The following is a 15,070-nucleotide window of genomic DNA, read 5'->3' as shown; positions in this document are numbered from 1 at the left end:
TATGTACGTGACCCTGCAATTACCTAATTACATGTACAACATTAAAACTAAGATTCTTACAAGATAATTGATTTACTATGACGTGTGCCTAATGTTAACTATATATTATGTTTGCAAATTAGTTTAATTTTGCATATAATATATAGCACATCATGTAGAGTCTTCCAGAAGTCAGAACAATACTCGTCTTCGTAAAGCCAAGTAAAAACCATTTCGGGTTCATAATAAATAAACAATATAAGTGTATAATAATATTATTTAAAACGATATTTAAGCTGTTTTAATGGTTGTAGGAACAAATGATGATATCAATAAAATTGAGCCTACTCCGGCGGATTTCGAAACAGCCATTAGCCATACGGGTAAGATATTACATTATATTATATTATTGTAGTTTAGGTGCAACGATTTACATGATGTAAACAGCAATGAAGATTACTAAAAATCTTAAGGTTTTTCATTTTTAGTTATATTTTTAATTTTAATTTATTCAACAATTTCTCTCAGTCGTTTGTAGAAATAATATCATTTAATTTTAATTTTTTACGGTACCATAGTTAGTATTATTACTTATTAATAATCATATATAATTAAATTCTTGGAATTTTGTATGTTAGTTCATACATTTAAAAACGAACAAATGGTTAATTAATTATAATTGTTCAACATTTAAACAAGAGTATTAGTAAAGGACAAAGTGATAATATGAACCAAGATAAGGAAACTTATGAGTTATTATACTCCATATATTACGTAGGTAGTAATAATTAAATTTTTGAATATAATATTAACTTAACAATTCGTAGCAAAATAAAAAAAATCATTTAAAAAACAATAAAAAACAATAAACTATTCATTTTCGTTACCACAATAGGTTAGGTAGGTAGGTATAAAAAATAAAATATAAAAATTAAAAGGTCAAATTTCAAAATTTTGTTTTCAATATTATATTGAAAAATGTCAAAAACCAGAATTTAACTCTTAAACAAAAATGGTGAAAAAAAAATTACTGCACTAATTAGCTAAACCGATATTTTTTAATAGAGCATAGCCTTTATCCACCAAAAACCCGGTTCCATGGATAGCCCATTTCTGCCAAAAACAAAAAAATATGATTCCCGTTTCCACAAAAATGTATTTTGATGAAAAGACGTTTTCGCCGAATATTATTTGGGAACCATATACAAACATAACAAACATATCCGTACTGTGTACACTAATGTCAGAGTAATTGCGTATCATAATTGGTATTATATCCATTGTATTTAAATATTTTAAAATGTCATAAAAAATATAGTAGGCACATGTAATAATAATATCTAAGTTAAATAATACAATTCAATTATAGTTTTTAAAAAATCTCATAAATTATCATAGATTCATCAGTTGAAAATTAATGTCATTGGTCATTGACCAAGTGCTATTAAAGTTTAATAGTTGAATAATTGTCTAATATTATTTTTCTATTTATTTGACAAATATCTTGATGGCTGCGATGCTGATACAGTTTATATTTCCGTTATCGACAATTATCGTTGTCTATATAGGTAGTGTAAATAGACTAGATTTGGGTGTGCTAAATTGAATGTTGAAGTGCTATAGTACCCCCCTAGTACCCCCTTAGTTAGATTTATGATAATTGATTACCAAACTATTTTCGGCGGAAATGGGAATCGTAGGTATCTTTTTCGTCTTTGGTGGAAATGTGCTTTGGTGGAAACTCCCCAATATAATTTTGACAGAAACGGGTAACACTCTTTAATATGTATAAGTATAAGTACCTACCTACCTATTGAGTATTGGTAATTAATGTTATCGGTTTTTATCGACGCGTGCATTTTAGGTTATGGCATTTACAATAAAAGAATGCTCGTGTTGTACATACCTTTAACACTGACTTCGTTGTTCTGCACCAGTTCACCGTCGTTTATATTGCCGGCGGTAAGATGTTACTTCGATTTGTCGCCTTTGGAAGAGGGCTCGCTGTTCGGAGCTGTTTACGTAGGCAAGTTCTCAAATATCAGCACCATAATATTACTTATACAGTCTTGATGTGGTGCAATATCGTGGAGATCTGTCGTTACTGATATATCGTATTATATCATGTCGGACTATGTACAGTGTACATATATAATATTATGAACACGTATTGTTGACATTCTAGCGATTTTTTTCGCAGGTATGGTTTCGAGTGCTTTTGTATGGGGTTTTCTCATCGATACGCTGGGAAGACAAAAATTATTATTCTATGGCATACTGTTGAGTGGAATTATGGAGTTTCTTTCGGGGCTCGTTCAAAGATTTTGGGTGTTGGTTGTTCTCAAGTTCTTCTGTGGAGTCGCGTGAGTATTACCTACATATTATTATTTATTTGCTCATTTTATCAAAGGAAGTATATGAATTTACACAACACACATTATACCTGAAGGGATGGGCCATTCAAACTTCTTAAGGTGCCACTTTAAAGTCACACGTCCTGCATTGTCCTTTAAGTGACTTTTTCGATGCCTAAGCTAGCTTAAATGGATAAGTCGTAGATATGTGAGTTGCCAGTTGTCACTTATCCATCCCCGTACTAAACTATAGTATTAAATTCATTGGCGTAGCCAGAGATGTTAAGGGGACTGCAACCCACCTCAAAATTTCAGGAAAATAAGTACTTTTAGCTTGCAGTTTACTGTGCAATAATACACTAATACTTAACCATGTATTAAGATTGTAATTTGTATGAAAGTTTCTACAAACATGTTATATACCCATCATCCACCGGCATCAACATCCAAAATTATGATGGATTTTAATTAAGGTCCCTCTATGTAGGTAACAAATTATCAGTCCTTCTCTAGTAAAATCCTGGCTACGCTACTGATTAAATGCATCAAATAATTTTTCAGAACATGTGGTCCATATTCTCTTGCATTTACTTTTTTGTCTGAATTCTATGATAAAGAACATCGAGATAAAATCGTATTGTACGCAGGAGGATTTTCGTCGTTCGCTTTTGTTTTACAACCGCGTACGTGTTTTTTCTTTATTAAATTGTTTTTTCTCACAACATTATTTATTCATTAATAAAAATTATTGTTTGTGTAGTTGTGGCGTATTTTTTGATTCCAATGGATATCAATTTTCAATTTTTGAATGGAAATCTAATTATTGATAATTGGAGAGTATTCCTGATGACTTGTTCAGTCATGGTATTCTTAGCAGCATTCTTAGTTTATTCTATGGACGAAAGTCCAAAGTTCCTAATGGCAGTCGGTCGCCATAAAGAAGCTCTACATGTGTTTCGAAAAATATATTCACAAAATACAGGCAATCCACCGGAATCGTATCCTGTAAGTATTCTACATACTGTATTTTACACAAATTTAAAAATATTAATTGATTAATCTATATTTTATCAAATCATTGAAATATAAATATGATATTATTTAGATTAGCATTTTAAGATCAGAAATATCAGAAGAACAATCCTTAAAATCTATGCCATCAATATCTGTTACAAAGTTTATAAGAAAAGGATGGATCCAAATAAAACCTTTTTTTTTACAACCATATTTAACCCCGTCATCATTGACATTCTTGTTGCTATTCATGACAATGTTAACGTGAGTTTAAAATGTTTGGATAATATATAAATTAGAATTAGCTTATTAAATATCAAAATTATTTTGTCAAACAATTTATATAAGTAGTTACTTTAATAATAAAACCTAAATGATTTTCACTTTTTTAAGATCCCCTCGTTCCCAATAATTATTTTATTATACAATGATATAGTCTATAAATTATAACATCATATTATTTAGGATACGCATGCAAAATCTATCTGTATCTAGTACTCTATTTGAACCCGCGAGTTCTAAGAATTGTAATAGGTATAAATGTATGATTTTAGGTTTTGGTAGATAGATGAATTTATTTTTTATACTAACAAATATCGCTTACTAACGCCACGATTCGATACAATACGCAGATTGAACACCTTTCGATTAAGACTGCCAAATATGTACGCAACAATTATTGCAGCCAAAGGTGACCATACAGTATGCGAATGCAGGACATCAACTAACGTTACTTACACTGCAGCATGTAGAGGGGTAAGTACCTACCGCAATTATAATTTGTTTTATTTTTTATCTTTAAATACAAAAAATGTTAAATATTTTAGACTCTCGCTCTAGTCGATCCAGAAATCTATATCAAATCTATGATTGTTGGATCAGCAGTTTTTAGTATGTTTTGGGTCGCCATATTCATTACAAAATACATGGATAAACATTATATATATAGTAAGTGATAGACAGTATATTATATAAATACCAAATATTATTATACAGAATTAAATGTATTCTAAATATTAAAACGATTTTTTTTATAATATGTCGGTATAAATTATTATAATAAACTAGCATACATGGCAATACGTTGCTATTGGTAGGTTTTTGTGATTATATGAGTGGTGCGTACATATCAATGTATAATTTAAGTATTTAACTCTAAAGTATATGAATTATTTTAAAATGCAAAAAATTGGTTCACCGAAACTGTGGTTCGAACTCAAATGTACATTTTGTGTACTAACAGGCTTTTCGCATTAATTGTATTAATTATTATTATTAAAACTAAATAAACCCGATAGCAATAATTTATGTTGGACCTCTTATTTACCTTTTTTCGCGACAAAATGTAGCTTATCTTCTTCCCCGAGGTCTAATCTATCTCTGTAGCAAATTTCATCGCAATCGGATGAACGGTTTAGGATATGCATTCATAAATGATACAGTCAGTCGCAAACATTTTTTGTCTTTTATATATAGAGAATATAGATAGATAGATTACTAAATAATTAATGGTCAATGAGTTATTTTTAACAATAATAATTATAATTTATCACTTTACAATAAAATGTAAATGTTCCTATTTAATAATGTATGTATGTACCTAATATAATTTAATATAATTATCATTGCTCAACTAATATTTTAAAATTGATTTTCAGTATGTTTTTCAATAGTGGGTGGACTTGGTATTTCAATATTTCCATGGACAAATGGAATCGTCACCTTAATCTTATCAGCTATTTACGTAGGCATAATGAACATCAATACGACACTAGTAATTAGTATTATGGCTTCGGCTGTTCCTACCACACTAAGGTAAACGCTGAATTAAACAATTTATTTCATCCATTATATATAATATAATATGACGTGTAACCTATACACATTATACATTTAAGTTGGTTTTTAAATTTATAAAATAATCGTTTTTATGACGACAATTATTTTTGCAAGTACTCAATGTTATTGATTCTTTGTAATATGTGCATTGCAAAAAACCATACGTCCAGCAATTAAATGTTATCAAACCTAATAAAGGAACTTTAATTATTCAAGAGTAGATTTAGTTGTAGTACCTAACAGACTACTTTCTTCGTAAAAATGTTATTTTATAATATAATATTATATGTCGTATATTTTGTCATTTTAGTGATCACATATAATTAATTGTATTTAACGCACGTACCCAAATTTTACATTCAAAAAACCTTAAACACCCAAAAATTCCAAAATAATAAAACCATTCTGAAAATATACACGAATAAATTATAATGGTCACAATAGTATATTGTGTGGCAAGGGCGGGAAGTGAGCTATTTCAGTTGCGGGCGATGTGTGTGGCACGAGCCGCAGCCGTGGGCCGCATTTCGTCCAAGACCGAAATTGCCTTCCCGCACGAGCCACACACACTTTTTTTTGTCCCGCCTCTGCATTCATCGATGACGGCAAAGGCAAGGATCTATGCAACAACTAGACTATAATTATACAACAATATATTTCACGAAAGAAACTATTTGGTTTTATTTATTTTAAACGTCACACATGGAGATTATAATTTATAATATGATTATGAGATGTAACCAAAAGTTTGTAATTTGTAAAGAACCGACGACCGTGGTATAGAGTTCAGTGACTGTTCGTGCAGCGTATATGCGCGTCGCGCGTGAAATGTGCGCACAGCACTTTTGGGGATTTCCACTTTACCGCACGGCACTTTTGGGGATTTCCACTTTACCACCCGGCACTATTAGGGATTCCCACTTTACAGCCCGCTGGATGGAAAAAGGACGCTTTCAAATGCTTCAACCGTTATCGAAAACCAAACTTTCGGTGCAGGCATGACAAAAAATAATATTTCGATGTTTTTTAAAGCACGGAGTGTCCCCAGCCTAAGTATAACTCTAAACTATAATAAATATGACGTGTTTGGTAAATAGTCAACAATAAATAGATATTACTATTATCTTCAGATATATTTAGGTGAAACTCCATTACAGTAATGCTTAAAAAAAGGCAATAGACCCCTAGCGCCAAATGGTATTAGTGTATTACTTTTGTAAAATATAAAATGTAATAAATATTAATTATAATTATTTTTTTTTCAGAGGTATGGCTGTTAATATGGTCATAATGTTCGGTAGAATTGGAGTAGTTTTCGGAAATTTAATCATACCTGTATTGGATAGGATCAGTTGCGAGTTGCCGTATTTGACATTAGCTATGTTTAATATTAGTAAGAAAGCTAATAATATATTCTATCTTAACACGTTGACCGCCATGAGTTCTTATATGAGATCACATCAAAATTTGTCCTGACCGCCACGGGGTTTCTTCATACGTTTACATAAACACAGTTTTGTCAATTTAAAGAAATATTGATTTGAAATATTGACAAATATATTTTTAAATATATTTGCAAGCTTGAAACACCTACTGAAATTAGCAACACTGTACATTTTAAAACCAACGAGAAAATACTGATTATTGAGATCTATAGAACGAGATCTCGCTGGAATCGTTTTCAGTGAGATTTCAAAATCCAAGTTTAGTAATTTTTTTTTAGATTTAGAATTTGATCTCGTAGCAAATTTAAGTCACATAGTGAAAAACCCCTTGGCAGTCAACGTTATTATATCAAGTATATGAAAATAATTTTTATTCAATTTTTCAGTGTGCTTGTTTGTCATATTAATATTAATGAGGATAAAAAAAGAAAAATCAAAAACAATTACAACCTCCTAGTATATATTTCATCCTCCATGTTTTGCAATGCGACAATATCCAAAGCAAAAATTTCAAACAAAAATAAATTATTAAGAAATTAAATGACTCTGATTTTTTAATATTTTATACCACCTACCTATTTATGTATTATATTAGTTCTTAATTTCCAAATTTTTTGATTAAAAATAAAATTTATTTTACTGCAATATAATGATTTTATGTATATAGAAAAATATAATAAAGATGGGTATTAACTATTTGAGTTAATTTTTTTTTTACTTTTTTAATTTAACGAGATTGACCATTGTAACAATTCCCTCAGTAAAAAAATACTACTAAAAAAACTACTGACATTTTACTAATAATCATTTTGACAAGCTAAAAAAATGTCAATAGTTTACTACTATACCCATTACCCAGCTATAATTTTTAACAGTTTCACTACTATATCTATATGTATACTAATACTTTTACTACTACAAACTATATACAATTGAATAGTTACAACATGAGTTGAATAGTTTTACTGCTAGTTATGAATAGCTTAATACTCTTACTACTGTATTCTAATAGTAATTTCTCTACCACCCACAGTATATAATACCTATTATATATTATAATCTAAAATAGTATACTATTGTTTGTGGCGTATCCAGGGACCAGGATTACCCTCAATAAGTTAGATACCTACTACCTAGTATTTACTTTTTAATTTTAAGTAAATTATTATTTTTGGTACTAACAGTTGGTCAACAATCAAATGAAAAGTGTCAATAAAGTAAAATATCAGGGCTTGCGGTAAAATCAAGTAAAAAATTATTCCAAATTACCAACTGACCAGTGATCAATGTAGTTTGACAAAAAAATATTAAGATATTAAAAAAAAATGTGAAGGTAGAAAATTATACATATTATAATAAAGGTTTAATTGAGGTGAAACCGTCCGAGAGTATCGAATAAGGCGAGGGGATGACGTGGGGTCGAGGTACGTGGAAGTGAACTTTTGGGATGATCGGCGGTAAGTCACCGATACACGTTCTCCGGCCACCGGCTGTAGCGCCATGGGATCGCTGACGTAGTCTTGCGCTCGAGATCGCCGACACGCGAGACCCTCTGGCGGCGCGGCGGGCGCCCGGCTGCTTCGATCGGAGAGCGACGACGACACGACGACGGAGATTAGCGGTACCGGCGCGGACATCGACGCCGCCCTGACGGTACCAGCGACCATTGCTGCAATGTTGCGCACGAAGACGACTCGTGACGGCGGCGACGGAGACCTCTGAGCTCTAGGTGGGTGAGCGACGGATGACTATGATTACAGAGTGGCTAGGAACGTGGACGTCAACAGCGCCGGGCTCGAAAAAGCAAAACGTTTCAGAGTTCGGCGGTGCGCGACTCCACGGCGGAGTCATCGGCTGCGGAAAACTGCACGGTGCCGGCAGGACGCCAGGGCGTAAACCACGAAGAGTATCAGGACAGCGGCGTGATGCGATGCTGTCCGCCGATTCTCTCCCCTTTTCGCCCAGCGGTCTGATCCTGTCGGCCGATATTATAGTCTTGATCGCTCGCTCCGAGCTTTGGTCACCGTCGTCGCCGACACAACAGACATCTTCAGCGCCTGCAGTATCGTCAAGCGCACAAGCCGCTCGTCGCCATCTGTCGTCGTCGTCGCCGTGGCCGCGGGTTTGATCTAATAAAATTATTCTGTTTACACAGTAAAATGTTACTTGTTTTTCGCATTAAAGAGTACGATTTTATTTATTACAACATAATAATGGCTCTACTGAACATGATTGTATTCACGTGCAGGGAGTGTGAACCCACAGGGACCCATAAGAATATTAACTAATAATTTTTTTATTACGCACTAATAATCTCAATAAAATATTATATTGAAGGTTTTGGCCACGTGAAAGTACATTATGTTTTTCTGTATGGTGACATTTTGTCTGCCCCAAAACATGGGAATAACAGACAAAAAAAGAAATTAAAAAAAACTTTGAGGCCGGAGTGGCGCAGTGGTCACACAGTTGACTACGACTCACACAGTCATCGGTTCGATTCATAGCAAAGTGCAAAAAATGTGTGTGATTCTACGCAGTCACCATTTTCCCGTGCTGTCGTCCGATTGCGTCATCCGGTTTCCAACTATGTCCCCTCTTGGAGAAGGGGGGTAGTATCATGCATATAGTGATATATACATAGATAAATAGATCACATGATCTCCCTACTACCCACTTGTGATAAGCATTGTCAAAGACCTTGAGGTCGTTTCAATGAACAAATATAGAAAAAAAAAAAAAAACTCGCACATTGTTTTAAAATCAATACATTCATCACTCGGCTCAGAATCTAAAATAATAATAATTATAACTATTGTTCTATTAACCCTGCATTGTGTATACATAAAAGTAAATATTGCGCCTACCCGATTATCGATCCACAAGAGTCTGACAATCGAATCCGCCACGCTATCAATTGTGTCGATGATGACGATAATACTTGTTGTGTAGGTACACAATAATATATTAAAATAAGATTTAGAACTATATAAACTAATGTAGTAATACATTTAACATTTAAAGAAATAGAAATAGTAATTGAAAAAAAAAACTTCTATACGCTATAATAACGTATTTGTTGTTGAAGCGATTTGAACGAAGAGAGTGGCTGAACCTGTATAGTTGTGAGAGAAGGAGGAAGAAGCAGTGAGAAGTTAGAATATTTAGGGTAGGTAACAAAGAAAAGGATCTTAAATTACAAATTCCACTCGAATTTTTGGCTGAAACTACCAAGTTGATAGGCTTACAAATTACAATCTAGACTTATGGGATAGATTAAAAAGATCGGTTGCCGGACGCATAACATATTAAACGTACGATTACCAGAACCAACCCTATGCTGTTACTTTTCATATTATTCTAAATTGATTATGTTAAGAACATTATCTGTGTCGCTACGTTGGATATTTTATGATATTTTAATTATTATATAAGTTATGAGCATGTAACTGAACGTATCATTACATGTAAATCAATTTAAAAATGCTTACACGTTTAATACAAATTATAATACTTATCGTAAAAAAGCCAACGAAGTGACACAGGATGTGACAATGTTCGCCCTTTTACTGGAGAGTTATATACCTACTGTTATGGAATAACTTTTTAAAATATTAATTGGATAAAATTACAGTTTAACGTGTAATATGTATCTACGTTATGTTACTATCCAACATAGGAATACTGCAACGTCTGCAACCAATAAGACATTTAGGCATCGACCAAATAATATAGGTTGTTATATTTGATTTATAAAAAACAATAATTAACTAAATACTTTTTACTCCTGGGAAACTACAGTATATAGTACAATCGACGACAACAAAAACGACAATGCGATAAGTCTTAATTATATTTTGTGAGATTGTTCTGCACGGACCTTTATTATTAGTTTGTCATAATGTTCTGTTTATTCATATTACATAAATATTGGTTATTCTGTCGTCCGACCTACTTAACATGGTATTATTGTGTGATACAGTTATATCTTTTCTTATGTAACTGTGTCCGTTTTTAAAGGTTTATTTAACTTCGAACAGTGTCTCTTTGTCCGGATGTTTGTCTGCGCGGTTTCACAACAATGGCTAAACGTACAGGGATAAACTTGGTATATTCTGAATCAGAATTTGATTGACCTTTAAAATACAACCACGGTAGCCGTATATTATACATCACGTAGCACGTACAAACCGTAGCAACTGAGTCAATATTATTATTGTAAATTAAATAAATAAAAATAAAATGTATAGTTATAGTTAAATTAAAAAAACCTTTTTAGCTTTTATAATAAATTATAGCATTTATTAAATTGTATACAATTACATGAATCGAATTAAACACAATCAAATATAATTAATCACATTAGACCCAATAAGAAGAAATTTGATATTTGACTACTTATATTAAAGCTTTTTTTTATTTTGACTTATGTGGTTATATACTATTACGTGCGTTAAATATTAAGCTAGTTAGTAGTTAGTACCTATATATTATAAGGAAAATTAAATTCTAAAATTATTAATAATTTATCAACAAGGCTGCAGTTGATTTAATCTACTTACATAACTTTTAGGTACCTATCATCCTACCTATATTTCAACTTCGTTGAATCAATGTTCAGTCAAAATACATTTAACCATGAAACTTTCACGGGTTAAGTTCAGTTTGAATAACTAAAAAAAACTACGCCAGTGGCCAGTACCAAACAAACTGTCTAATTTTTTTGAAAAATGTACTTTACCTTAGACCTGAAGTTTTTGAAGATTTTATTTTTGTCATAACTTCTTTAATAATGGTTTCCACAAAAACAAAAAATCATATAGTTTCAAAATCAGTGAAGAAAAACAAGTTTGTAAAAAATACAATTTTGAAAAGCATGGTAAAGTGCATTTGTTTCAATGATTGTTGATCGTGTTTTTTAATTATATTGTGTTTCTATATTGGGGTTGTTATTAAATAATGGTCGTTATTAGAAATAACAGTACGAAACAATACGAAATAATAAGAACATTTCAAAATATAGTAGGTATATATACTACGAAATCAGTGGCGTACTGACCCTGATTTTAAAGGGCAGTTGTCCGATAATTTTGTAGGATATTGTTAGATACGTGAACTGAATATCACTATAGTCAATAATAGTCTATTGGTGTAACCATCTAGTAATTAATACTTTATTAACATGCCACATTGGAAAGTACAGAGTACTGGGAACTTAATAAGAGTCAAGGAACGATGGTAGGCAGTGGCGTAGCCAGGAATTTTGTATGGAGAGGGGGGGGGCTAAGTAACACAAAATAATACAAAAAATACAAATACAATATGTCTTTTATTTACACTTGTTACTGTATTATTATCTTGATAAAATTCTAAGGTCAACACAGTCAATGTGGGGAGAGGGGGTATAGCTCCCTTACCCCTCCTGGCTACGCCACTGGTGGTGGGTCATTAAAAAAAAAAGAATTTCCCGATAAAATATCTCACTTCACCACGCCATACGCCACTGCAGTACGAAATGCGCCACGAATGCACGTGACGTCGTGATAGTAGATAGTAATACATATATATATATAGTATTTCTATAATATATTATTATTATTGACACGGGCGTACTACGGTCTCCAAAGCGACGGCAACGTGACCGACCCCCACACGCCACTGTGCAACGTGACTAGCTCGAATCCGAATAAATGAAATATATTACATTTTGTAACGCGTGACAATAACTATATAATAATATTATGTACCTACCCTGCGGGCACAAAATACGCGTATATTTATTACCAAATATAATATGATCTACGATGCAGTCAGTCGGTCGCTGCGCGCGTTGCTCATTGATGCTGCCATCCGATCAGGTAGTGATCATAATTTATATTAGATTTTATATTATAATATTATATTAATCTTCCTATTCGTGCAATAATATCTACGTTTTTTTTTTATTATTATTAAATTGCATACTTGTACGTCGTTACGTTTTCCTCGACGTTCTGTCGAGTGTTTGCCATATTGTTTTCAAATATTATATTACCTATGTAGCGGTGAATAAACGATATGTTATATGTCGTGTTATCAGGACTGCTGCAGTATCAACCGTGACGATAACGTCTCGGATCGAATTTGTTCGGGTAAACGGTCCCCAGGGGAATAAAATCATGCAGTGTCGAAGCAAGCGGATAGGTAAGTAGCCAGTAGACGAGGCTTAGGTGATCCGCGGTCGGTAGATAGGTAGTAATTATAAATCACAGGTTTTTGGAGGGTAGGCATTATATTATTATACTCATAAAGTCATAACTTACTATTTTACTAAATTTCACGTAAACCTAATAGTGAAGAGGAGCTTAATAAAATATAAATATACTATTTAGTAATTATAAACTGATATGGTGTTTAATATTTTATCTTAATAGGTATGCTGATAGGTATAGGCTTGTGGACTGTGGTCGTTCATAACTTCATGAGTTTTTAACAATATATGATGCGTGTTTGACGTGTAAAAATAACATTTAATGTAAACTATGTAAAATTTCGAAGATTTCCCAAAGTTTAGAGTGAAAGTGCTAAATCAAAGCAATTTGTTGAAGATTATTTAGTGAATTTTTCAAAACAGATATCTGTTTATCATATGGTAAAATAAGTTATTGTGTTATTTGTGATCAATTTTTATACGAAAAGTATTTTATTATTGATAGAATTTAAAAATTATTTTTGTATATTTTACGATTTTCTATTGAATATAAATCTTACTTATATAATATAATTTAGGTACATAAAAAGTAAAAACAGATATATATATATTTATTGTATACTATACTGCCCAAACATAGTATTGTGGCATGAGAAAAAAATAGTACCAAAACGTAGGTCGTATTATGATTTTGTGCCCTAACGTGTTGTATAGTTGTAAAAAGTTAGTATATAGTAGAAGTGGTAGATAAGCCAAACGCGAGTTGCGAGTATATAGGTGAAGTACTCAAGTATACCTATTACCTATACCTAATTAATAAAAACTAATTAAAAAAAATCAATATTCATAATAAAAAGGTGGGTAAGTGGATGTCGCTCTGCTGTACAGTAGGTTACAAGTGGGTCACTGTATAATGGATAGTATTAAATTTGAATTCAATGATATAATATCACTGTATAAGAAAAACGATTCTGAGCGGAGACGGTTTGTCAGTCTAGGTATTACTGTATTAGACATACCTATTATAGGTAGGTATACTTATCTATAGTATTAAAAAAAAATTGACCTATAATAGGTATTAATAATAAATTCCAAATTAATCATATCACAATATCCATCAGGTAACGCGTTATACATCAACAACAAACGGTGGTACTATCATAGTCCATAGTTATATAATAGTATACTTTAGAAGTTTCAAGTACCCACAAATAATATTATACAATCATTACAATCACAACAAAATAAATAAAATATTTATTCCAGGTTTTTTAATATGTAATTTCGTCCAAATTTGAACTTCAAATGCTTATAAAAAAAAAATTGTGCTTATGTATTTTTACTATTTTTACACTGATATTGTAACAATATATCAGGAGCTTTGTATTAAATTTTTACACTTTTTGGCCCAACAGATAAAACTTTATTGATATTTATAAAAAAAAAACTAAAAAAATTGAAAACTGAAAATGTCCGTAAATAGCTCAAAAAGAGTCAAAATATTTTCAAAATTATATGGTGTATAGGAAATGCTAATATAAACATTCAGTTAAATTTTCATATATCTACAGTTATTCGTTTTTGAATTACAACAAAATAAGGAAATCGAAAATTTTGAAAATTACTGGGAATTTTAAATTTTGACCTCCCCAATGCACCAACGATATTCACTTTCCAATCGAACAAGATACTGAAGTTGAAAATCGAAACATTATTTCGACTACTTATCGTGTACACAGACACACAAAAAAACAATGAAATAAAATTAAAAAAATAAAAAAAAGGTGGGTAAGTGGATGTCGCTCTGCTGTACAGTAGGTTACAAGTGGGTCACTGTATAATGGATGGTATTAAATTTGAATTCAATGATATAATATCATCGTATAAGAAAAACGATTCTGAGCGGAGACGGTATGTCAGTCTAGGTATAAGACATAATATTATATTATAGTCTATAGTATTTAAAAAAAAATTGACCTATAATAGGTACATATAATAAATTCCAAATTAATCATATCATAATATCTATTAGGTACTTATAACGCGATATACATCAACAAAAAACCGTGGTACTATCATAGATATATAATAGTATACTTTAGAAGTTTCAAGTATCCACGAATAATATTATACAATCATAACAAAATAACTAATATAGTTATTCCAGGTTTTTTAACATGTAATTTCGTCCAAATTTGTACTTAAAATGACATAAAAATAAACTGTGTAAATGTATTTTTTAGATTTTT

At 31.5% G+C, this 15,070-nt stretch overlaps 1 protein-coding gene across 4 annotated transcripts in view; it reads left to right on the top strand.

Moving 5' to 3' along the window:
* The window catches only part of LOC100163807 (synaptic vesicle glycoprotein 2C), a 10,867-nt gene extending 3,540 nt beyond the window's left edge, over positions 1–7,327 (top strand). For all 4 annotated transcript variants that reach the window (XM_001950894.4, XM_008188439.3, XM_016807398.1 and 1 more), the window contains exons 3-13: positions 294–362; positions 1,844–2,005; positions 2,180–2,342; positions 2,895–3,016; positions 3,094–3,338; positions 3,439–3,611; positions 3,980–4,103; positions 4,175–4,295; positions 5,006–5,162; positions 6,452–6,579; positions 7,018–7,327. In XM_001950894.4, coding sequence (XP_001950929.2) covers positions 294–362; positions 1,844–2,005; positions 2,180–2,342; positions 2,895–3,016; positions 3,094–3,338; positions 3,439–3,611; positions 3,980–4,103; positions 4,175–4,295; positions 5,006–5,162; positions 6,452–6,579; positions 7,018–7,088 — 1,535 coding nt within the window. In that variant the 3' untranslated portion in view covers positions 7,089–7,327. The remainder of the gene's footprint in view (positions 1–293; positions 363–1,843; positions 2,006–2,179; positions 2,343–2,894; positions 3,017–3,093; positions 3,339–3,438; positions 3,612–3,979; positions 4,104–4,174; positions 4,296–5,005; positions 5,163–6,451; positions 6,580–7,017) is intronic.
* Positions 7,328–15,070: the final 7,743 nt, after the last annotated feature.

Source organism: Acyrthosiphon pisum, chromosome A1 (genome assembly GCF_005508785.2).
Source record: "Acyrthosiphon pisum isolate AL4f chromosome A1, pea_aphid_22Mar2018_4r6ur, whole genome shotgun sequence".
Classification (NCBI taxonomy): Eukaryota; Metazoa; Arthropoda; class Insecta; order Hemiptera; family Aphididae; genus Acyrthosiphon; species Acyrthosiphon pisum.
The sequence above is the reverse complement of the archived record's forward strand: the minus strand, read 5'-3'. Positions and strand labels throughout refer to the sequence as shown.